The sequence below is a fragment of the Homarus americanus genome, unplaced genomic scaffold, assembly GCF_018991925.1.
Source record: "Homarus americanus isolate GMGI-L3 unplaced genomic scaffold, GMGI_Hamer_2.0 scaffold18703, whole genome shotgun sequence".
Taxonomy (NCBI): Eukaryota; Metazoa; Arthropoda; class Malacostraca; order Decapoda; family Nephropidae; genus Homarus; species Homarus americanus.
In genome coordinates, this window is record NW_024749779.1 from 428,911 (window position 1) to 454,304 (window position 25,394).

Consider the following 25,394-nt stretch of genomic DNA (forward strand, 5'->3'; position numbering starts at 1 on the left):
TTTACAAAGAAATAAGGACAAAGAAATAAAATCTAGTTTAAATTTTTTAGTGTTTTTTTTTACCTCTATAAAAATATAAGTAGGTTTACAGGAAAATAATGTAAATAAATAAATAATATTCTTCTGTGATAATATATAATATAAGTGTGTAGGATCACCTGTACTGTATAAGCAAGCAAGGCACCAACACATCCTTCAAATATATATATACAGTGGGAGTCATCTAATATCTTCTTCTTTTACGTCACATATTATCTTGCATCACTAAATTCTGAGAACCATTTGTTGTATTAGCAATTGAATCTTGTCCTTAACAACCCTGGAAAACCCTGTGTGCTTTTATATCCTTGGCTCTAAAGGCGGGATTAAGAGGAGTTTATAAAAGTGAGTTGCGTTGGTGCTCTCTCTTGGCTGCTCCTTCAGTATACTCGTCCTCCCAGCACACTCACCTCCACTCGTTATACTCCACGGCACCACACCAGCCACCTTTTCCCTCTCCGCCTCCTGGCACTCTTACAGTAGTAGGTGTGTGTGAGTGTGTGTATGTGTGTGTGTTTTGCGGCTTACGTGTAATCCTGTTGTTTTCACTCTTGTATGCACAAATATTTACAATTCTAATCATCACAACAAAAAACAGAAACAGTTGACTAGTTCACTTATGTTTATTTATTCATATATATATATATATATATATATATATATATATATATAATTTTTATTATTTCATGTTTATTAAATTTATTAGCATTTCAATTTTCACCATAAACTGTTTCAAACTTCAAAAGGTAAAATTGAAAACTTAATTTTGGCGGGAGGACAACTTGAGATAAATATGAGTGTAGGTGGAGAACATAAGAACATAAGAACACAAGAATGGAGGAAACTGCAGCGGGCCTATTGACCCATACTGGGCAGTTATACCCAACCCCTATTGCTCATATAAACATCCAACCTATGTTTGAAGCTATCCAGCGTATTCGAGTTAATGATGATATTTGGTAACTTGTTCCATTCATCCACTACTCTGTTTCCAAACCAGTGTTTACCTGTTTCACGCCGAAATCTAAATTTTTCTAATTTAAAACCATTGTTACGAGTTCGCTCCTGGTTGGATAGTTTGAGTACCTTTGTAATGTCCCCTCACTCTACGTCTCTCGAGGGAGTGCAAATTAAGATGCTTTAACCTGTCTCTGTATTCAAGGTTCCTAATGCCCGGGATTAGTCTTGTCATTCTCCTCTGGATTCTTTCCAATGATTCTATATCCATTCTGTAATACGGTGACCAGAACTAAACTGCGTAATCCAGGTGAGGTCTCACAAGCGCTAGATATAATTTTAAGATGACCTCGCTAGTCTTGTAACTAACACTTCTTTGCATGAACCCAAGTACTTTATTTGCCTTGTTATGAACAAAAACACATTGTTTACTTGGCTTAAGATTCCCACTTGTCATTACTCCTAAATCTCTCTCGCAGTCGGATTCCACAATGGCATCGTTGTTCATCTGGTAACTGGTTTTCCTGTTTACATCTTCTATACTGAGTAGGGGCTGAGGGTGGGAGGTAGGGAGGGTAAGTAAGGTGGAGAGGCCTGGTGTGGGGAGGTTAGGTGAAGAGGGGAGGTGGAAAGGGTAGATGGAGAAGGGAAACCTGTTGTGGGGAAGGGAGAGGACTAAGAGGAGCATAATGTGGGGAGGGTGGTGGGATTGACAGTATCGAATTCCAATGTTTATTGACATTGCTGAAATTAGTTTTTGAAATGATGATAACCCCTTGAGTACGATGACTTAGCCCCTTGAATACGATGACTTAGCCCCTTGAGTACGATGACTTAGCCCCTTGAATACGATGACTTAGCTCCTTGAGTACGAGGACTTAACCTCTTGAGTACGACGACATAGCCTCCTGAGCACTGTGACTTAATTCCTTGAGTGCCTCTCAATTGTCTTCTTTCTCTCCCAGGGTATCTGTTGCTTCTCTCACTCTCACTTATTTTCCTCTCACTCCTCTTCCTCTCTCTCCAGACACCTCTCACTTCTCTCTCCCCTTTCTACCTCTAGTCACCTCACACTCTTCTTCTCCCTGTATACCTCTCTCGCTCCCTCTCTCCAGACACCTCTCCCTCTCTCCTTAAATACGTCTCCCTCCTACCCCCTCTCTCTTCAGTCACCTCTCACTTTTCTCTCTCCCTCTCTCCTTAAATACGTCTCCCTCCTACCCCCTCTCTTTTCAGTCACCTCTCACTTTTCTCTCTCCCTCTCTCTCTACCCATCTTTCACTCTTCTCCCTAACCAGCTTTCATTTTAACATAGTTTATGGTTCAACCCAAGCACTCATATACTGTAGATCTAATATACAGTACTTATTATCTTCTCAGATCATTATACTTGTATGTTTTCACCTATCACATGAGATAGCTATGCTTAGGAATTATATATAGACATAAACACCATAGCTTTCAGACTGTTACACTCACCACAATAATATACTAGTAAATACCAGTGCACAGATACTGATATAACTCGTACAAAACATCAGGCATTATACTAGTTACCGCTTGGAAGCGTTTATCATTTTCTGTGATACCGCACTATAGAAAACCTAGATATTATATTGAGAAATTTTTGGGGTTACACAGCTGTAATTTAAATCCTAAGAGATTTTACACCAGTACTAACCTACGCAGTACACGAGCAATTTGTAAAGTAGATAGCATGATGTAGAGAAAAAATTAAGAAATAAGAGGTAGACGACAAGAACTTGGAAAAAAGATTTAACATAGAGCGGATTAGAATCTGCCCAGGTGTTAAAAAAGTTAACAGGGTATACTGTAATTTAGAGTTGGATATCAAAAGGGAAGGGGAATGGCAGCGTAGGTAGGGTAAAGGAAGTACTGTAAGTGAAGGGAATGGGGCAGCCATTAGACATTCATAAGTGACCTAAAAAAGCTCCATCTAGTGTTTTTTTTTAATTAGATAACTGCTGCTGAGGATAGGTGATAGCAATAAGCCAGAAACGGAAATAGTTTAATAGTCACAGTAGGGATATTAATTGAACGGCAGCAAATAACTATAGTAGAGAATAATAATTTTGTTTAACTATTTTTGTCGCCATTTCTCTACCACAATCTAGTTCAGGGTTACTCATTTGCTATTTTTGAAGGCCCAGTCACATAAATATTCTTGGTGGCAAAGGTCCGGTTGAAAGGTTTCATTTAAGGTGACGTAATAACAAGCAGGAGTACACATTACGATTTATTTCTTGCTCCGTGCATGAATTATTGTAAATAAAATAAGTGAAACCAAGAGACAATTAAAATATTGTTAATCCCAGATGCACTTGAAATAAAAACCTAAAATAGTTTTTCCAGAGGGAGGGATGGAAGGAGAGAGAGAGAGATATTTGGGTCCGCATCATTGCTAGCCGTGGTCCGCCTATTGAGGAGCTTGGGTCTATTCTCTTTTGACATTGTCCATCCCGAGGGCCTCCCGGGTCTTCTGAATGATATCTAGGAAGAGGAGAGTCCCAGTGAAGACCATGAAAGTGCCGAGCCAGTGGTGCAGGGTGAAGGGGTTCTGGAAGTAAATAATGGAGAACACGAGAGAGAGGAACTTCCGAAGGGTGAGCACCAACGTGACGGTGAGGGCGGTGCACTCTGAGGTCAGTCTGAATACCGAGCTCACACACAAGTATCTGGCGAGGCACATTAAGGAAAGTAATTTGTTTTTTCTATGCACACATCAGTCTTCTACATATGTAGTTTCCCAAAAAAGATAAATACGTAGAGTTATCGCTAATTGGCAATTATCCTTATTTAGCGTAACACAAACACACACACACAAGGACTAAGAAAGAGGCTTATGTACACAGGGTGACCCTACGAAACATGAGGTCAGGCCAAAAACATGACATCTACTAATCTACACACCACCACCACCGCAAAAATAAGAGGAGCTAAAAGAAAGGGCGACGTAACTATAAATAGTCACGTCAAGTCAGGTAAATAATATGAGACCCACTAATCATCTATCCTACATCTACCTCGAATGTTTTCAAAGCATTTTTAACCTTGGGCCACTGACAAATAAATTTGTGTAATATATTATCACTTGTACTGACAATTACTAAACAAACATAACCTAACCTACTTTAGGTATAGATTCGCTATATTTTGAGGGTAATGCACGCCTCACGTGAAACAACAAATTTGACCATATACGAATTAATTTCCATTGACTTAGAGTAATAATAACACCAAGTTATCCCTATTTGGCAAAAACTTCACTTGCTTTTGAAGGCTTAAGCGGCGGTTTTTCTTATTAAGTGTAAAACACAAATACACACATACAGGTACACAAACACACACAAATTATGTTTTTATCAAATAGGGACATATTTGTTTTCATTGTTCCTACTAAATGGAAAAAAATTCATATACGATGAAATTTACAGTTATGAAACAAGGTAAGTTTTACCATTTACGAATTAATATCGGATAGGTATGCGTTAGCACATATTTGATAAATGACCTACGTACCCCCCAGTAACATTAGTTTTGCTAGTTTTCTTATATATTATTAATAATTCATTTTTATTTTGTTTGAAAGGAAAATTATGGTGGTCCTGGCAATAAGAATAAAAGGATGCTGAGTGAGGACGTTACCCAGGAGGAAGAGCCAGAGTCTGGGCACGAAGGCAAGGCCGGGCAATTGGGAAAGGGCAGGAAGAGGAGCTGACCTGCTGAATCTGGCCACGTGATCCACAATACTACTCCCTGTTATCAGGAACCCAGGCAGTGACAATGTGTGCTGTAGGCAAGATACAAACACGTAGATAGAATATATATATATATATATATATATATATATATATATATATATATATATATATATATATATATATATATATATATATATATATGTGTGTGTGTGTATATATACCTTATTTGTACTTCTCTGAATGCTGTACTCATCCTGAAGATGAATTACACAAAAAAGCGCTTAGGAACTTCATTGTTTCTTCTTTCCTTGTGGTTATCATATATACATATATACATATATATATATATATATATATATATATATATATATATATATATATATATATATATATATATATATATATATATATATATATATATATATATATATATATATATATAATCACTGTAGGTGCGTGATGTTAAGAAAAATGTAAGGAAAGCAAAGAGAGACTATGAAGTCAAAATAGCGAGAGAATCCAAGGCGAATCCCAAGGGATTTTTCCAGGTATATAGAACAAAAGTCAAGGACAAATTTGGGCCTTTAAAGTCAGGGAGGGGAGAAGTGATAAATGGCAGTGAGGAAATAAGCAAAGCATTGAACAACTACTTCTTATCAGTTTTCACAGAAGAAATTCACGAGGAAATTCCAGAGGTGGAATTGATATTTAGGGGAAAGGAAGAAGAGAAATTAAAGAATATCACTATCAGAAAAGAAGATGTTCTTAAGAGGATAAATAAACTAAAGAAGACAAAATCCCCAGGGCCGGATGAAATTTTCCCTGAGTCTTGAAAGAGTGTAGGGAACAGATTAGCGGACGTCTTGTAAATTTATTTACAAAATCATTAGACACCGGAGTTGTGCCAGACTTGTGGAAACAGGCAAATGTAGTACCCATATTCAAAAAGAGAGACAGAGCATCAGCATCAAATTACCGGCCCATCAGTTTGACGTCAGTAGTGGGGAAATTTCTTGAATCAATTATAGCAGATAGCATCCGATCGCATCTAGAGAAAAGCAAATTAATCTACGACTCTCAACATGGGTTTACAAAGGAAAAATCTTGTCAAACAAATCAGATGACGTTTTTTAGGAAAGTCTTCGAGGTAGTAGATAATGACGAAAATTACTATGTTATTTACTTAGACTTTAGCAAAGCATTTGACAGAGTACAGCATCAGAGGCTCCTGAGAAAAATTAAGGCTCATGGTAGCAAGGGGAAAGTTTTAAATTGGATAAAATCATGGTTCACCGATAGAACGCAGAGGGTCAGCGTAGATGGTGTTAAGTCTGAGTGGGGCCGTGTAACCAGTGGGGTTCCCCAGGGGTCAGTACTAGGCCCACTCTTGTTCATAATCAACATACACGATCTAGATACTAGGATCAGCAGTGACATAAGCAAATTTGTGGATGACACCAAAATAGGGCGGCATATTAATTCAGGGCAGGATGCAAATGCTTTACAGGAGGATCTAAATAAACTGCAGGGGTGGTCTGAAAAATGGCAAATGAAATTCAACACCAGCAGATGCAGCGTACTTAATATTGGAAGAACAAATGCTGACAATGTATACAGCCTTAACAACACCAACCTAGAGAAGTCGACTTGTGAAAGAGACCTAGGGGTACTTGTAAGCCCGGTCCTACAGCCTAGAAAACAGTGCGTTAATGTTCGAAATATGGCAAACAGAGTATTGGGTTTTATATCGAGAAGTGTAAGTAATAAGAGTGCAGAGGTCTTATTGCAACTATATCTTGCGCTAGTCAGGCCACACCTCGATTATGCGGTTCAGTTCTGGTGCCCTTATTATAGAATGGATATCAATTCACTAGAGTCGGTGCAGCGAAGAATGACGAAAATTATTCCGGGACTTAGAAACCTTCCATATCAGGATAGGTTAAAGAAACTTAACTTGCATTCCCTAGAAAGACGAAGAGTGCAGGGAGATATGATAGAAGTATTCAAGTGGGTGAAAGGAGTCAATAAAGGGGATATAGATAAAGTTCTTATAATATCCGAGCAGGATAGGACTCGAAGCAACGGATTTAAGTTGGATAAATTTAGGTTTAGGAGGGAGATAGGAAGAAACTGGTTCACAAATAGGGTGGTGGACGAGTGGAACAAGCTTAGCAACTTTGTAGTAAGTGTTGGAACTCTGGAAAGTTTCAAAAGGAGGCTAGATAGATTCATGGATGATAGAGAGTGGTAGTAACTCTCGACAGGAGCTGCCATGCACAGGCCAACCGGCCTATTGCAGACTCCTTATTTTCTTACGTTCTTATGTTCTTATGATCCATGTACAATCAAAGACAAAAGTTGTGCCGCGGTTTTGTCCGAAGATTAAATATAACTCGTGAAACATTATGAGCCCCCTACCACAAGACAGAGTGCACCAAAAGTTTAGCCCTTCGGCATATGTTTTCACCAAATTTCACGACACGACTTTTGTCTTTCATTGTACAGTATATGTTGATAACCACATAGGAAACAAGAAAACACGAAGTTCCCAAGAGCTTTCGTGTAATTCACATCATATAATGAGACATAATACTCAACCACTTAGGATGAAGTACACTATTACACTCACAATAAAGAAGAGTGCCTCGTGGGGGTGTTTGCCGTGCTTAGTATAGAGACACTCCTGGTAGATGCCCATACGAGCCGACATGAAGAGTGCGAAGGTTAGAATAGCGATGCCCATGAGCCAAGTGGTGAAGCTGGAGAAGCCCTCGGAGTCCGCAGGCTCCTCGTCCTTGAATGTTAAATCAGACTTAGTTAGCTTCTTCCTGAATTACTGAAAGAGCTTGTTTAACTTCCTTCTTCTAAAATAATGATAAAAAATAAAAATGAGAATAAAACGAAGAGTCGAAAACATAAGTGATTCCTGTATTAAATGGTAAATATCTGACCTTATGGGAATTGTCAATACAATACCTTTGTACTCTATTGTAGATATCACACACCTAACATATACAAACAACAATGAAAATATACCGATGATTTCTTTTGACCATCTTGTGATTATTGGTTCTTCATGTTCCTGCGACCGACAAATGAATCATTACTAACCAAGTGTTCAGCAGAAGCGAAGGTACAGATGATAGTGCCGAGTGTAATCATCAGCACGGACAGGTACTTGGTAACGGTGTAATGTCGACCCAGGACCAGGATGCCCATCAAAAGGCTGGCTATAAGGCCTCCCTGTCACCATAACACACAATCGTATTTTAACGCTATTCATGATTTAAGTTCTTAATCTTGTTCTTCATTTAGACCAAACTATTTAAAACATTATATACTACCATTAGTATTAGTAGTAGTAGTAGTAGTAGTAGTAGTAGTAGTAGTACTAGTACTAGTACTAGTAGTACTAGTACTAGTAGTACTACTAGTACTAGTACTAGTAGTACTACTAGTACTAGTAGTAGTAGTAGTAGTAGCAGTAGTAGTAGTAGGATGGGCCCAAGCGCAAGATGTTTCTACGCCAGACTCGCGGAGCTGATCTCCGAACAGAAGCAACAGCCCAGAAGTTATGTCACAGCCTGGATGAGATGTCGACTGTCCTTCTCTCTCCTTCGGTCGGCTTTGCTCTGCCTCAGGGGAACGAGAGCTTCTGCCCCTACTCCGTCAACTGCTGCAGATATCGACTATGAGGCTACAGTCACCGAATGCCGCATCGATCTGCGGCTCAACTAATTTAACACAGATAGGATAGTTGCTTATGTATTAGGATAGTTAATATTAAGGTAAATAAATGGTGGCGAAGGTGTGGCTATTGGGGGAGGCTGGAGGCCACGTTTAAAAAAAAAAAAAAAAAAGTAGTAGTAGTAGTAGTATTGGCCTCCAGCCTCCCCCAATAGCCACAAATTCGCCGCCATTTTATTACCTTAAAATTAACTATCCTAATACATAAGAGGCTACTCTAGCTGTGTTAAGTTAGTTGAGCCGCAGATCTATGCGGCATTCAGTGAATGTTGCCTCGTAGTCAATATCTGCAACTGTTGTCGGCTTTGGGGCTGATGCTCTCGTTTCCCTGAGGCAGAGCAAAGAAGACCAAAGGAGAGAAAAGGACAGACGACATCTCAACCAGGCTGTAACATGATTTCTGGGCTGCTGCTTCTGTTCGGATAGCACCTTCGCGAGTCTGGCGTAGAAGCTTCTTGCACTTGGTCCCATCCCACCAGAGGTTGTGAACACCAGAGGAGTGAAGCTGCCTTGATCAACGTTCAAAATTCTCTCCCCATATGCCCTTATCATGTCGTTCTCCTTCCTCCTGTGAGGCAGCATCGGGAGCTAAGTTACGGTGACATACGGCCATGGGATAAAAAATCCTGATGTCGAAGAAGGCTCGCTGTCCCCGCGTCCAGAATCCTCAAGCACTGACGTCAACACGGGCTTCGTTGGATGTGTTTCAAGTCCTATGTTGGAAATTCTTAACATCCAATGGAAGGACGGCCGGTTCTACCCTGACATCACGACACATTTCCTTCAACATATTTGCTGTGAGATCCCCTACTTCGCCATGCCTTTCTTGCACACCATGGCGTGATCGACGTCATAGGAAGAGCCACACACGCATTGGGAGGGCAAACCTTCTATTGGCCTACCGTAACTTAGTGCAATGGCATCTGTAAATTCTTGTTTATTAAGACTGAAACCATTTGCCCTTATCGGTAACGTAGTTAACCAGTTCGAGGCGCCCACCTCTTGCGCTATAGCTTCTTTTTTCTTTCAAATTCTCTGGCACTTGCAGCCTCAGTTGTTGCAACGTATGATTTTGGCCGTGCTGTCGTTCTGTCGTATTGGACCGTCGAATCTTGTTTAATTCGCTGGTAGCCACCTTGCCTCTTGCGTTCTGAGCTATTATATGGTTAGTGAGAGTTCCCGTGAGCTCAACTGAGTTTTGATGCTCAGTGGCAGCAATCTTCTCTGGATTGGTCAATCCCATTCATCCCAGTCTCGGTGGTAGTACAAGGAGTTATTTTTCTGCTGCGGTTAATTGAAGATGTTTCACTAATTTGGGAATGAAATTGACGTTGATAGCTTCTTCCAGAGGGTGGAGGGGAGGGGGGCGATATCAGGGATAGTGCGCATCAGGTAGTTCCAGCGATGCTTGACTCCGTGGGTGAATATTACTACTACCACGACTACTTTTTTTAAACGTGGCCTCCAGCCTCCTCCAACAACCACACCTTCGCAACCATTTTATTACCTTATTAAATATCTTAATACACAAGTAGCTATCCTAGCTGAGTTAGTTAAGTCCCATATCTATGCGGCATTCAGTGACTGTTGCCTCATAGCCAATATCTGTGATCGTTGTCGGCTTTGGGGGCAAGGATCTCGTTCTCCTGAAGCAAAGCAGTGCAGACTTAAACAGAGAGAAAGGACAGTCAATATCTCAACCAGGTTGCAACGTAACTTCTGGGCTGCTGCTTCTGTTCAGATTACTAGTTCTACTACTATTACTACGACTAATAATAATAATAATAATAATAATAATAATAATAATAATAATAATAATAATAATAATAATAATAATAAAAAGAATAATATCAACTTACACTTCTGAAGATAATATGTAGCGGCATGGAAATGTTATAACCAAAGGCCATGTTATTGGTGACGTTGACTAAGAAGAACATCGTGACAAGTACTAGATAATCTCTGCGGAGGGGAGAACAATAGCAGGTTAAAGCGACTTGAAGAAGGTAATTTGATATTTGTCGGAGAGAGAGAGAAGTTGAAAATAGAAAGAACCACTACATGGGCAGCAAGAAATAGTTTTGACAGTTTTTAATCATCAAATCAATCTTAACATCAAAAGTGCACACACACACACACACACATATATATATATATATATATATATATATATATATATATGCAGGTATATCATGAGTCCATATAAAACACGGCCTTCCATATACAAACAATACTTCAATACTCGGGAATCGAACCCTGGACCTCTGCGCGAAAACAGGGAACGCTACCACTGCACCACAAGGACAACAAATAAAATTTTAGGCTTTGTTATATTCAACACAAAGCCCGTTCATCGAGCTTGTTAAGCGCCGTGAACCTCCATTGGGGATTGCCCCGCTGACTACTGAGGTATTGTTTATATATATATATATATATATATATATATATATATATATATATATATATATATATATATATATATATATATATATATATATATATATATATATATATATATATATATATATATATATATATATATATATATATATATATATATATATATATATATATATATATATAGACTAAATTTACATCACATAAATCCTTAAATTGAATACCTAGAAGAATACTTGTGAATAGTATCCATAAAGGGCTAATCAGTGATCCTATGTTGCAGGTTATATTCAACTTAATCACTATGCCCACTACATCATATTGATCATAGCGATTATACTGTATAGAAAAACCACCTTTATCAATTACATAATAGAAGGACTCAACAGGTCTTCAAGATAAGTAAGGGGTTCCAGTTGATAAGGGTGTTGCCATTAGAAGCAGAAAGATCACTGGGCTTTGATAGTTGCTCTAATGGAGTAATCATTATCCACTTCACTTCAATTATATACTCAAACGGCGCGATTTCTCTTTACCTACTGTCCGTCAATACTCTGTCACGCCATCACAGTCCTACACCTCGTACACACCAACACAGTCCTACACCTCTTACACACCAACACAGTCCTACACCTCTTACACTCCAACACAGTCCTACACCTCTTACACGCAATCACACGCTTCTAAACTCGTATTGTTTACTCTCCTTTTGTCTCAGCACAACATTAATAAAAACAATCTCAACAGAAACTCGGGAACATATTGAGCTCACTAACTCCATCATACGGGTCAACAAGCAGAAAAGAGTCACGAGTGTCGAATGTCTGATATGCTTAGGATTGTAACTTGCATCATCTTGACTACTGTATTTGTACAGTATATATGATGGCCATTACCTTCACAATAACATAACATCACTAACGATAATGCAATGCCGGGCGACCCAATTTTTAACTGAATTATGTCATCTTGTTTTTCCTAATAGGTTGAGGGCGCTTAGACTCACAACTCTCCAGACAAGATAAGACATAATGATCTTCATGAGGCAACCATAACCTTGAGAGGTATGGAAAACGTTAACTCAGATCCTTCAAGCAAAAGAGGACGTAACTTATAGCTAACAATATTAGGGTTGATTTTGTTTTTCTACTTATCATTTCACCATTTATAAGCTTACTAGCCGTTCGGACGGTTGGTCTCTCCTGTGTTAGAACAGAAGGAAACTGAAGGAAAACCTGTGATATTTGGATGTGAGGGTAACAATGGATAACACCATTTTCACGTGTCTGGGCCAAATAGGACTAGATACGCGCGTTATCACCAACACCCCCATATACTGTGGACCCACAGAACAGTCTACCAGCTGAACTCATGGTGATAATAAATATAGCCCTAAATATAATTATCAAGAACAATGGAGGGGGTCGTACATGGTCATCTGCCTCCTATCGATTTGGCCACCGCTCGTCATTAGTCAGATTAGATAGACGGTAGACAGTAAGCAGGGAGGGAGCATGGATACAGTTTAAACTCGTACAAGTTCTATGGTCAGAATAAAGCATCTAAAGGTTATATTGGGCATCCTTGATCAAATTACCTTACTGTTTATTAATGTATATCCGCTCTGTCTAGGTAAAATGAAAATTATATACCTACACGTTCTATGTATAGTATACTGTATACTAGCGTTATCTATATAAAGGTTAAATTGTATACGCGCATTGTCTATAATGCGCGTTTACATTTTAACATTTATATCGACAATGCGGGTACACAGTTTAGCATGTATATAGACTCTATATGCATGCTAAACTGTATACCAGCATTGTATATATACTGTACATGCCAATCTAAAGCTAAATTTGCTTGAAGACTTTATGAATAAATATCTTTCTATCTATATACCTGTCTATCAAGGTCCAGGTATATTTTTGCTCTCCTATATCATGTAGGAGTCCAGATATGCATTCGAAAGATAAGTAGTGCCTTGTAGTGTGGCCGCTGAGATCAGTATTACGTACTGAACATCAGAATCGGCTGGATAATATAATACAGTATCATTCGTTCACCCTTAATCACAATATATAAGATTTCATGATCAGTCCGCCATGTTCTCCTAGTCAGCGTACAGTAATTAATTCGTATCTAAAAAGAACTTACTTGATCGGGATAACGTTCTTTTTTCTGCCGAAGTCGGTAGTCACGACGAAGCCTTCTATTGCTATAAAGATGAATTGGGCGAAAGTAAGCAGACTCCCACACGCTGGCTCCTCCCTGTGATAAACAAAGAAACATGGCCTTAATTTTGAGTACTACTACTACTACTAATATTACTACTTTATTTTTTTTAAATGGCCTCCAGCATCCTTCACCGCCATTTTATTACCTCAAAATTAAATATCCTCATACAAAAGTAACTACCCTAGCGGTGTTGAGTTAGCTGAGCCACAGATCTATGAGGCATTCAATGACTTGACTCATAGTCAATATCAGCGACCGTTGTCGGCTTTGTGGCGGAAGAACTCATTCCCCTGAGGTAGAGCAATGCAGACCTAAGCAGAGAAAAGGACAGTCGAGATCTCAACCAGGCTGTAGCGTAACTTCTGGGCTGCTGCAAGTTTACGGACTTGGCGCACCCAGCCCACGATTGCAGTTATCGTAAGGCTCCCTCCTCCTCCCCCCACTTTTTTTCTTAGCCTAACAGGTGGGAGGGAGATGAGTTTCATCATGCATCCTGGATGCGCAGTTTCAAAGTTACCAAACGACCTTACAGCTACAGTATATACTTATTCCTGTGGGTGACTGTACATGGAAAAAAGATAACAGGAATGCATGGAGAAGATGACTACAATAGACACAGGGTTAATATAGACAGTGAAACAGACAGGAGGTTGACAAAAATAGACAGATTCATACATGCACAAATAGACAATATGGCAACTAACATGACAGACAGACAGCTGACTGACTGGTTCACATTAGTACAGACGGGCTTACATTAAAACACAACGCAGACGAACAGACAGTTGGGACGGCAATAGACAGGACGGATAGACTCGAGACAGATTAGAAGGCATTTATAAACAAGAATAACACCAAATTGCCCATAGCTGCGCCAGTGAGGGTAGGAGGTCTTACACCAACCAGCGTAAATAATAAGATGCTTTGAAAACTAACATCCACACGCGGAAAGAACATCGATGGTCGGTCAGTCATGTGAGATGGGCCTAAAACTGACTAACCAGATGATGACTAAGATGACTTAACACAGGTGATGACTTAAGCAGATGGTGACTAATCTAACCAGAATCAAGGTCACTTCTCTTCATAATATAATTTATCTCGGAATGATCATCGGTGATACATATTTTTTTTTTATGATTTTAACCTCTCCTTATGGCGAATATATCTTTAACTAATTATTCTAACCTTTATTCTATTCCTTCCTATAGTATACTACATACTGTAAGTCCCACGACCATGATTATATCAACCACGACCATGATTATAGCAACCAGGACCATGATTATATCAACCAGGACCATGATTATAACAAGCACGACCATGATTATAACAACCACGACCATGATTATAACAACCACGACCATGATTATAACAACCACGACCATGATTATAACAACCACGTCCATGATTATAACAACCACGACCATGATTATAACAACCACGACCATGATTATAACAACCACGACCATCTGGAAAACGATTTCGCTGTACGCTGTCAGCAGGACGGTGGTTGCTCACTAGCCAAGCACGAGCGTTCGAACTTTCACGCCTTGATAAATTGTACCACCAGACTCGCCTCGCCACCGGGCGCGAAGGGCCCCATGATCACTTGTCTGCTACTATTGGAACAGCATTTATTAGTATTACATTTTCAGGTTGAGTAGATTCACTGCTATCAATTAGGATACCATCGGGTGGTTGGGTCCCGGAGATATCCACTGTGTCCTCCTGTGTCGGCTCTCTGCCTTGTGGGTTTCGACAATTGTTTCCCTTTCTGCAAACCACACATGGTCGGTTGTTCCTCTTACACTCACAGCTAGTGCAATTGTGGTACTGGCTAGCACAGACGCAGCAATGTCTGTTACCCGGCACAGTGTTCTGCACCTTAGGCGACAGTTATATTCGCCTCCGACATCTGCTTTGGTCGCATACAGAAGAAGAAACTAGTTCTTATGAGTAAAGGGCAGAGAGGTGACAGGCTGGACTGCTGTGTCTGGGTAGTAAGGGCATACGTGCGCTTGGTTGTGTAGGCCACCGCCCTGTGGGCGACAATCCACACAACAGAATAATACACTGGGAGCAAAAATTTACCTCTACTGCTACTATTAATATTACTGAGACAAGTAACTTTCCTTTACTGATACTATCAATACCATCACTATTAATAGTTATTACGGTTACTGATGGCTTTCTTGGGTAATTGTTGAGCGAAGTTACAATTTTTTTTCCATTGTTAAAATATACATTGTTTATATATCCGTACGCTCCATATAGTGTATACATGCTCAATCAATGTTAACTTGTACAGTATTGCGATTTTCCTGAATATCTATCTATCTATCTATTTATCTATCTATCTATCTATCAATCTATCCATCTATCTATTTATCTATCTATCTATCAATCTATCTATCTATCCATCTATCTATTTATCTTTCTATCTTTCTATCTATACATTTATCTATCTATCTATCTGTCTATCTGTCAGTCTATCTATCTATCTATCTGTTTGTCTGTCTGTCTGTCTCTCTGTGTATCTATCTATCTGTCTATCTATCTGTCTATCTATCTATCTATCTACGACTGCCCTAGTTATTACACATTAACAGGATACTCAGTCAGCTTTACACTTCAACTCTTGTCTAACAAAATATATGACAAGCTACATAATAGTTCCTTGATGTAAACAAAAATAAACCCAATATAAATTTACTTACTTGTAGGCTATAATATAACAAATTCTCATTCTTTGACATAGATATTTGTGGATAGAGATTAAGACGGTTTTATTTCCGTATTTGAGAATCACTCACTTTACTAGAAGCTCCAGGAACACAACATTGCTACAACAGCCGATGAAAACGAAGAGGATAGCGCTGACTGCCCCCATGGTAGTGAAGACGCTGAAACTTCTGAAATAGTAGAAATGTTTTGGATTATTTTCTTTTTCACTGTGGCTTTTAAAACCTGGAGGACAAAGAATTTCGCTCGTCATCCATAGGTAATTTAATTGATTGCGAATGCAATCACAAAATAATATGTAAAAAGAGTTATCAAGATTACATGACATGTTATCGTAAGTGCAATCGTTATTACTTCTAGAAAAGTTTGCATACTACTTTGATTTCATCGTGATAAAAATGCTACTATATATATATATATATATATATATATATATATATATATATATATATATATATATATATATATATATCTTGATAAAATCACTCGGGAAAACGGAAACAACGGAGTACCTTAGCTTTCGTCTTTATTCAAGACATCTTCAGAGGTAGGAATACAATAATAGTACTGAACCAGCTGATGATGACGTGCAGCATCGATCTTCTCAGCTTCTATTACTCGTTTTCCCTTTTCTGTAATATTTACTATCATATCGTAGTTCCTATCGATTATGATATATATGTTATTTTAAGTTAAATGGACGCACCATAGACCTTGTGGTGGTATTATGTAATCACAAACTTCAATCTTATCATGAGCATCAGGGGTCGTGTGGTTGGTCTGGCAACGAACCAAGTTTTTCACAGTTATTAATGTTCGAAGGAGAAATATTATAAGGAAAACAAGATGAAAATTGCAAAATAAATATAGGAGGAACGAGGCTAGAAGTGACTGGACGACAAATTAAACGTTAAAGGAAAATATATTGACGAATAAAGATGATATGAGAAAGTGAGGCTTACAAAACTTAACTTTGAAATTAACAAAATAATGCTGACAGGTCAAGCTAGATTGTATAGAAAGGACATGAAAGGATATAGAAGAGGATGACGGAAAGCCTAACTGCAGGGAAATGTACAGAAAGAATGAACAAATGGACCATAAAAAGGAAATAGATGGGGTGAGACTATTAAAAACAAAGTCAATATAATGCTTTTTGAGGCTGAAGAAATAAAAGATAGATAGATTGAGAATTTTGAGTGAAAGGGCTTTAGAGGTCCAAAAAATTTGTTGACTGATAAAGGTCTTGATAATGTAAAACACAATAAACTTGTAGATGTCTTGGAAAAATTAAGCTTTAATGAAGGAGATATTAAAATTCTATAAAAATCTATACTGGTAACAGTAGGATGCAGTGTTCTTTCTTCAATATTGTATAATATATATTCAGAATTCTTAATGAGAGAAGTTATACAGTAAGTGACGATGGCGGAATAAGCGGTAATGGTAAAGGAATATCAAATATACGTTATGCAGATGATGCTGCTCTTATCACCATAAACGAAATGGTTAACAAATTAGTGGGAAAAGGCCACAAATATGACTGAAGAGTTGAGGCAACAGAGAAATGAAACAAATGGAAAATTTTGTGTATTTGAGAAGTAACATTAGCAGTGATGGTAGATGCACGGAAAAAATCATAAAAAAATAGGGCAAGCAAAGGCAGCATTTAATAATCCAAAAGAGCCTAAGGAAAAGGGGCATTAACTTCACTTTGAGAAAAAGGCTGCTGAAAGGTTCTACTGTATATGGCAAAGACTGGTGTATGAATCGAAAGCGTGGACACCTTCTCAGCAGACACCAGAAAGAGATTGAAGGCCTTTGAAATCTGTTGTTACAGGCGAATGTTAAGAATAAGAAGCTACACTGACACTAAGATCAGCAAACACTTGAAATGTATAGATAAAGACAAATTAGATGCGTTGATCATATAATTAGGGAAAGAGGAATAATAACAAAAGTAGTAATGGGCAAAGTTGAAGGTAGGAGGACCAGGGGAAGGCACAGACTAGGATGGATGAATAAATTACAAATTGGATCCCCAGGAGATACTAAATCTTAGGATTGGTAAAAACAGACCGAAAACGTTTAGAGTGGAGGCCTGTGGTCGCCAACCTTCATATTTGAGGATGGTACTCTGATTGAATGTACTGGGGCATTTTGTGAAGACTATTTTCAAGTCAAACGACAAGATAGTTTTATCACCATGACACATTCCCTCGGGCGGATAACTCGTTAACACAAACGTCACTGACCAATTTCATTGATACTTACAAGAGTAATAAAACTTAAGACTCACGTTAAAGGGAACACCAGTCTATTATACTTCATCATTCAGAGGAAAGATGCAATTTAGTTCTCAAGTGTCATTGATTGATAAATTAATTTACTTTGGTTAAGAAATTACGCACTACTTCTCTCACATCCACTGCATCCTAAATAGTTCTTACATTAGCAGTCACTAATAAATGTTGGTGTCTCGCTAGTATAATACTAAGATGTGTCAACAGTTGTGTGGTGCACTAGTTCAGAGTTTATTTCTTCGCTGACATTCACTACGTCTCACTTTGGTACTACTTACATTTAATAAACAAACGAAGGGTAGATGTCGGTGATCCGCTGACTGCACAACTACCACAGTAACAAGAAAAATCTTTGTCCCATCGTTCAGCGCAAAAGAGACAAAATACGCTCACTTGCCTTCACTATTTCCCTCACATAACACAGTGACTGTTGGAGTGAGATAACTCCCCTGTTTAGTAGTGCCCAGGATAGCCACCACCACCACATACACGCGCACACACCACAAACCTTGGGATACCTCTCACTTCCTCGGTGAACATGACTCAACAAAAACTATATGGGATAACTCGTTATTAAACGCGTAATTTTTGTCAATCTTTTATTCAGAATACACATTTAGTATATTACCTGAGATGGGTACAGAGTACTCTTTATGTACTGTATGTAATTCAAATTTGATCGTCTTTGCTGATAGTGTACGATAAGTTATCTGTCGAATCAGAAATCTGCTCAAGGTACACACGGAGACTAAGCATGACTCATCGATATAGTGGCTCACGAGTTACTGTGCAGAGTCTACGTGGGCTGGGCTGGTAATAATAACACATCACCTCTCTTTGATGAGACTATGTAAACAAGGAAGGTTGTGCTCTCTCTCTCTCTCTCTCTCTCGGCCTTTTCTGCACATGCTCTTTATCAACCTTTTATTTCTCCAATCTTTTATTCATTATTTTACACATAACAGATATTTAATTCAACAAGAGAAATCTTTATTCTCAAGTTTTGGGTGATTCCTTATTTATTTCACACTTCAGATTATCCTTGACATAGATTGCTACTCCGCTTCCTTTCCTAATCTGCCTATCGGTATGGAATAATTTGTAACCTGCAATTTAGTATTCAACAGGTAACTCGCGTGAGTCTAGGTTTATCCCTGTTTCGGTGAATGCTATTATATCGATTTTTTCGGTACATACCAACGCCCTGATTTCATCCATTTTGTTTCTCATACTTCTGCTGTTTGCATAGTAGACATTTAAGTTAGTCGTTTTCCGAGTCCTCTCTTTATCGCGTTTTGGCTTAACTCCCATCCGAATTTCGTTTTGTCATAATTCCTAGCTCTATTTCCCTGTAACCTTTCACTTTGTTTACCCGCTCCCTCTGCAGTCTTCTCTACCCCCGTGTTCATATGTTCTAGCAGTTTAAAGACTTCGACATCTTTTGAAATGCCCTCTCGACAGAGCCAGCCAGGGTTGCCACCCCATCCCTTGACAGATTCACCCCATCCCTAGCACAAAGGTCCCTTCTGCCATAGAAGTTGTCCCAGTTGTCAAAGAATGGAACTGATATTGACTTGCAATATCTGTCAAGACGGCCGTTGACACCAAATGCCCTTGACAACCATTCATTGCCAACTCCCCTTCTAGGCAGGACACCACATATGATAGGGATCCCTCCCTTCGACCTAATACGTTCTATAGCTGTCTTGAACTTGTCAATAAGCTCCACACTCCTACACCCGCCAATATCATTACCTCCTGCACTAAGGCAGATAATGGATTTGTTCCCATTACCAGACAAGATGTTGTCCGTCCTTTCAACTATATTCCCCACCCCAGCTTCTGGCAAGCACACCCTCGTCGTATTTATATTTTTACCACAAAAAGCTCTGTCCAGGTACGGTACCTGGGAATCGCCAACAATTAAAGTTTTCGTACCTTCCTTGTCAGCCTTGCCCCTGACTATGCTAACGTCCAATTCGTCTATCAAAGGACTGAAAGGGTTGGTACACTTAGCTGTTGTTGTCGTATCCTTGGTGGGTTTTTTCACCACCAGTTTGGTCGTCCCTCTCCTCACAACCTGCCATTCGGCTGAGTTTTCGTCAGACACCAATGTTTCTGATAACCGCTGACTTGTTGCGATACACTCTCGTATCAGTGTTCTTTTTTTTAATTAATGATGTTACCATCTTTAGTATCTCATCAAATGCTTCACTATCCATGCGCAAGGAGTTTCTGTAATCTTTTGGCTCACTGACTCTTATATCCCGAAAAATATTTTTGTGGGTCCATTGATATCTTTTCATGTACCGTTGTTTAATCCACCGACGCTTATTATTTATTTATTTTCTGAACACAAAACGCTAATACAATGGCTATACATGCCACATCTGTGTCTGTCATGTTGCCTCTTTGAGTGTGGGTGTCGCACTAACGTATTTTTGCACAATAATATTAAGCCATGTAGAGGGTGTACATATTGCCCAATAATAATGATTCAAAATATTGAATCAATAATGTTGACCGTGTAGGCACCGATTTGCCCTATATTATTAGATTTACTTTGACTAACACAGTCCACCTCCACACACTTCTCCGACACACAGCTCACCACCACACACAGCTCACCACCACACACAGCTCACCACCACACACAGCTCACCACCACACGCAGCTCACCACCACACACACACCACTACTCACACAGCTCACCACCACACACAGCTCACCACCACACACAGCTCACCACCATACACAGCTCACCACCACCACACAGCTCACCACCACCACACAGCTCACCACTACACACAGCTCACCACACACAGCTCACCGCCATACACAGCTCACCGCCACACACGTCTTCGATACACAGATCACCAGACTAAAATGTCCTGTCGAGCCAGAATAATTCTATGGAACTGATTCTTATACTAAAATATAAACCAAAAGTCTCCTTCATGTTATATATGTTACACGAACACTTCTCAGTTCATTATATGACAAACTGCACCTAAACCTAAGTTAACACAAAATAACCTCACAGAGCAGGGAGAATAGCTCCTGGCAAGGCAGGTCTCGAGTCCCGGTGTAACGGGCCAAATTATACCCCTAAGCTGTTTAACATCTCGTAAAGCCAGATTAACCCCCAACAGTATTAGTTACTGAAAGTTTATTTCAAAGAAATTTAGTAATATTACAACCATCAACGATGAAAATTTTATATATTTAATTGTCTGTGGTCATCAATTTAAGCATTTTAACTTGTTTGAATCTGTGCTGTTTGACAGAATAAGAATACCCAATGTCCTTCATCCCCACTGTATGTTATTACAATACTTGGATAGCAGGATCAAGAGTCTGATAGGAAATATTAGGTTAGTCATTTATTATATCATATATTGATTATATCATATCGTGATATATCATACATAGTAATTTTGGGCCATTATCTAACCTAACCTAACCAGAAATAACATAACACATTCCTAAGTCAGCAACGTTGATTTACCATAGGGGTGTATTCTGGCCTCCTTTTGAAACTTTTCAGAGTTCCCGCACTTACTACAAAGTTGCTAAGCTTGTTCCACTCGTCCACCACCCTATTTGTGAACCAGTTTCTTCCTATCTCCCTCCTAAACTTAAACTTATCCAACTTGAATCCGTTGCTCCGAGTCCTATCCTGCTCGGATATTATAAGAACTTTATCTATATCCCCTTTATTGATTCCTCTCACCCACTTAAATACTTCTATCTTATCTCCCCACACTCTTCGTCTTTCTAGGGAATGCAAGTTAAGTTTCTTTAACCTATCCTGATATGGAAGGTTTCTAAGTCCCTGAATCATTTTTGTCATTCTTCACTGCACCGACTCTAGTGAATTGATATCCATTCTATAATAAGGGCACCAGAACTGAACCGCATAGTCTAGGTGCGGCCTGACTAGCGCAAGATATAGTTGCAATAAGACCTCTGCACTCTTGTTACTTACACTTCTAGATATAAAACCCAATACTCTGTTTGCCTTATTTCGAACATTAACGCACTGTTTTCTAGGCCGTAGGTCCGGGCTTACAAGTACCCCTAGGTCTCTTTCACAAGTCGACTTCTCTAGGTTGATGTTGTTAAGGCTGTATACATTATACGTATTTGTTCTTCCAATATTAAGTACGCTACACTTGCTGGAGATGAATTTCATTTGCCATTTTTCAGACCACCCCTGCAGTTTATTTAGATCCTCCTGTAATGCATTTGCATCCTGCCCTGAATTAATTTGCCGCCCTATTTTGGTGTCATCCGCAAACTTGCTTATGTCACTGCTGATCCCGATAACCAATAAATGTAAGCCAATCAAAATCACTTTGTGTTTGCGTGAAATTTGTTTCTGAAGATGTGCTAAATACACGAAAGCGCTAAAGCAATTTTATATTTTTCTTTTTACTGTGGTTTATGAGTGTCTATAGTACAGTATGTATAAAGTCACCTATGAGTGCCGGATATCGAACAACTGAACCACAATTTACATTGATTTACCTCAGTGTGTATATATATATATATATATATATATATATATATATATATTCCTTACTTCAAAATTCTTGGAGAGGAAGGTCATCAGCTTGTGGAGAAGGGGGTGATGTCGGGTGAGATGGAAGGCCCCGTTGGCAGCCAAGCTGTCATAACCATTAGAGTTTGGTAAGGCGATGTGCACCAGGGGGTTGTAGAAGACGGACTCGACACCAATTACGTTCTTGAAAGTGGTGACATTGGCTAGGCAGATGAAGTCCGAGTCGGCGTAGAAGCCTCCTGTATGCCACACCAGCGCCAGGCGAAGCAGGTCACTAAGATTGACTGCTGGTCAGGCTCAAAATAAAGGAAAAATAGTCACTATAATACCTTCATCTATCAATCTTAAATATTAAAACTGCTCTCCAATAAAAGATAATCTCCTGATACTTTAGGAACAACTTAATGTTACTAATTAACTACTTATATACCTATATGCCTTGTTCAGGTATTACTATATCTCCACTGATTAATCTTATACAGTTGTCCCCTGGTGAGGTCCGGCTCTGGTCGTTTATCTAATACAAAACAAAATGAAGGATTCTAAAACCTGAAACATCTAATCGTGTATATATTGTTACGAGTTAGGGATTTAGAATATAGTTAAAAGTCTACCCAGATCCCAACAGGCAACAACAACAAAAAAACAAAGACAATCGGACTATAAAAGGGTAGACAAAGGATGCGAGTTTTTGTTGTGTATAATAAAGTACCATAAATCCCTTAACAAAATATTCAGCTTTCTGTAATTTACCCTTAACCATACTTAACCTAAACATTAACAGTATATACATATTAATACAACATAAAACAATCGTGAAGCAAGGTGGAGGTGGGAGAGGCAATACAAGATTACAAATACTTAAGTGAGGAGCTGAGATGGCTGACGAGTAAGGCTGAGTATTGAAGACGGTGGTAGATAGTCACTGTGCCGTAGGTTTCCAGGATAGGTGGTCCTGTGGTCACTTCCCAGAGTGAACTGAACTCTCCTCGAATTGGAGCTGACAAAGAAGACTTTGAGGAGGTGACGCAACAACCAGGATATGGAGAAGGGAAACCCGGGAGTGGTAACTAAGACGAGTCATACTCGTGTTTCGTCCCTAGATGGCGTTGCTCGTGGTGCTGGGTAGGTAGATCAGGACAATAGATGGCGTGGTTCGTAGTGCTGGGTAGGTAGATCATGACAATTGGTGGCGGGGTTCGTAACAATTAACATTCTTTTCATCAGTTTTCGAATAGGTGGACGAGGGGCACAATTATGATGTGGTATATCTCGACTTTAGCAAAGCCTTCGACAGAGTCCCCCACGAAAAACTAATTTGAAAGGTAGAAGCGCATGGCATCAAAGGTAATATCCTTAAATGAAATGGATTAGGGCGTGGTTATGGGACAGGAAACAGCGAGTGAGCATAATCGGCACTAAATCTCATTAGAGCAACGTCACTATTGGAGTTCCCCAAGGCTCAGTACTTGGACCATTATTATTTATTATATACATAAACGACATAGATATCGGCATAGACAGCAACATAAGTAAATTTGCTGATGACACTAAAACAGGACGTGTAATTAAATCTGACGAGGACTCTGCAAAACTACAGGAAGATCTAAACAAATTTTTCGAATGGTCTGAAAAATGGCAGATGAAATTCAATGTGGACAAATGTAAAGTACTCAGTATAGGAGATGTAAACAGGGAAACCAGTTACCAGATGAACTACGATGCCATTGTGGAATCCGACTGCGAGAGAGATTTAGGAGTAATGATAAGTAGGAATCTTAAGCCAAGTAAACAATGTGTTTTTGCTCGTAACAAGGCTAATAAAGTACTTGGGTTCACACAAAGGAGTGTTAGTTACAAGACTAGCGAGGTCATCTTAAAATTATATCTAGGGCTTGTGAGACCTCACCTGGATTACGCAGTTCAATTCTGGTCACCGTATTACAGAATGGATATAGAATCATTGGAAAGAATCCAGAGGAGAATGACAAGACTAATCCTGGGCATTAGGAACCTTGAATACAGAGACAGGTTAAAGCATCTTAATTTGCACTCCCTCGAGAGACGTAGAGTGAGTGGCGACATGATAGAGGTGTATAAATGGGTTAAACAAAGGAGACATTACGAAGGTACGCAAACTATCCAACAAGGAGCGAACTTGTAACAATAGAAAAATTTAGATTTCGGCCTGAAATAGGTAAACACTGATTTGGAAACAGAGTAGTGGATGAATGGAACAAGTTACCAAATATCATCATTAACTCGAATATGCTGGATAGCTTCAAACATAGGTTGGATGCTTGTATGAGCAATAGGGGTTGGGTATAAACGGGACTGCCCAGTATGGGTCAATAGGCCCGCTGCAGTTTCCTCCATTCTTATGTTCTTATATCTCCCACCTTAAAAACCCTCCCTTTACTTATATATATATATATATATATATATATATATATATATATATATATATATATATATATATATATATATATATATATATATATATAATCTTAGTTATGTTTATTCGAAAGAAAAGTGTTTCTTAAAATCAAGCGATTGAAAATTGTGATATCCATCACTGGTACAAGAGAATTTCTACCTATTGGCGTCTAGCACTTTCACAAAACTCCTTATCCTTTGTACATTCCTTTATCTCCAACACTCCAAGACCATCCCTCCTCC

The 25,394-nt window shown here is 39.0% G+C and overlaps 1 protein-coding gene and 1 long non-coding RNA gene across 6 annotated transcripts; one reads left to right on the plus strand and one right to left on the minus strand.

Annotated features, from left to right (window-relative positions):
- The first annotated feature begins 352 nt into the window (after positions 1 to 352).
- LOC121853799 lies at positions 353 to 4,807 on the plus strand. Its single transcript, XR_006086413.1, has 2 exons — positions 353 to 525; positions 4,607 to 4,807. It is a non-coding gene; the product is annotated as an uncharacterized LOC121853799 (long non-coding RNA).
- On the minus strand, positions 3,241 to 19,035 carry LOC121853798 (UDP-xylose and UDP-N-acetylglucosamine transporter-like). Of its 5 annotated transcripts, none has more exons than XM_042348170.1 (8): positions 18,780 to 19,035; positions 15,920 to 16,018; positions 13,023 to 13,136; positions 10,325 to 10,427; positions 7,830 to 7,961; positions 7,348 to 7,512; positions 4,647 to 4,807; positions 3,241 to 3,692 (listed from the first exon to the last, which is right to left on the minus strand). In XM_042348170.1, exons 2-8 carry the CDS (start codon positions 15,994 to 15,996, stop codon positions 3,452 to 3,454), a joined length of 993 nt encoding a protein of 330 aa, XP_042204104.1. In that variant the 5' UTR covers positions 15,997 to 16,018; positions 18,780 to 19,035; the 3' UTR covers positions 3,241 to 3,451. The 5 variants fall into 5 exon arrangements, with proteins under 5 accessions (XP_042204104.1, XP_042204106.1, XP_042204103.1 ...); XM_042348172.1 differs by lacking the exon at positions 18,780 to 19,035 and adding an exon at positions 18,549 to 18,709; XM_042348169.1 differs by lacking the exon at positions 18,780 to 19,035 and adding an exon at positions 18,430 to 18,706.
- Positions 19,036 to 25,394: the final 6,359 nt, after the last annotated feature.

Excerpts from the sequence above, each read along its gene's own strand:
- LOC121853798 (XM_042348170.1), bottom strand. The coding sequence starts at position 15,996 with ATGGGGGCAGTCAGCGCTATCCTCTTCGTTTTCATCGGCTGTTGTAGC. Across the intron at positions 4,808-7,347 it reads ACGAGGCACTCTTCTTTATT|CACACATTGTCACTGCCTGG; the intron begins GTGAGTGTAATA and ends TCTTGCCTACAG. Across the intron at positions 3,693-4,646 it reads CTGGGTAACGTCCTCACTCA|ATACTTGTGTGTGAGCTCGG; the intron begins GCATCCTTTTAT and ends GTGCCTCGCCAG.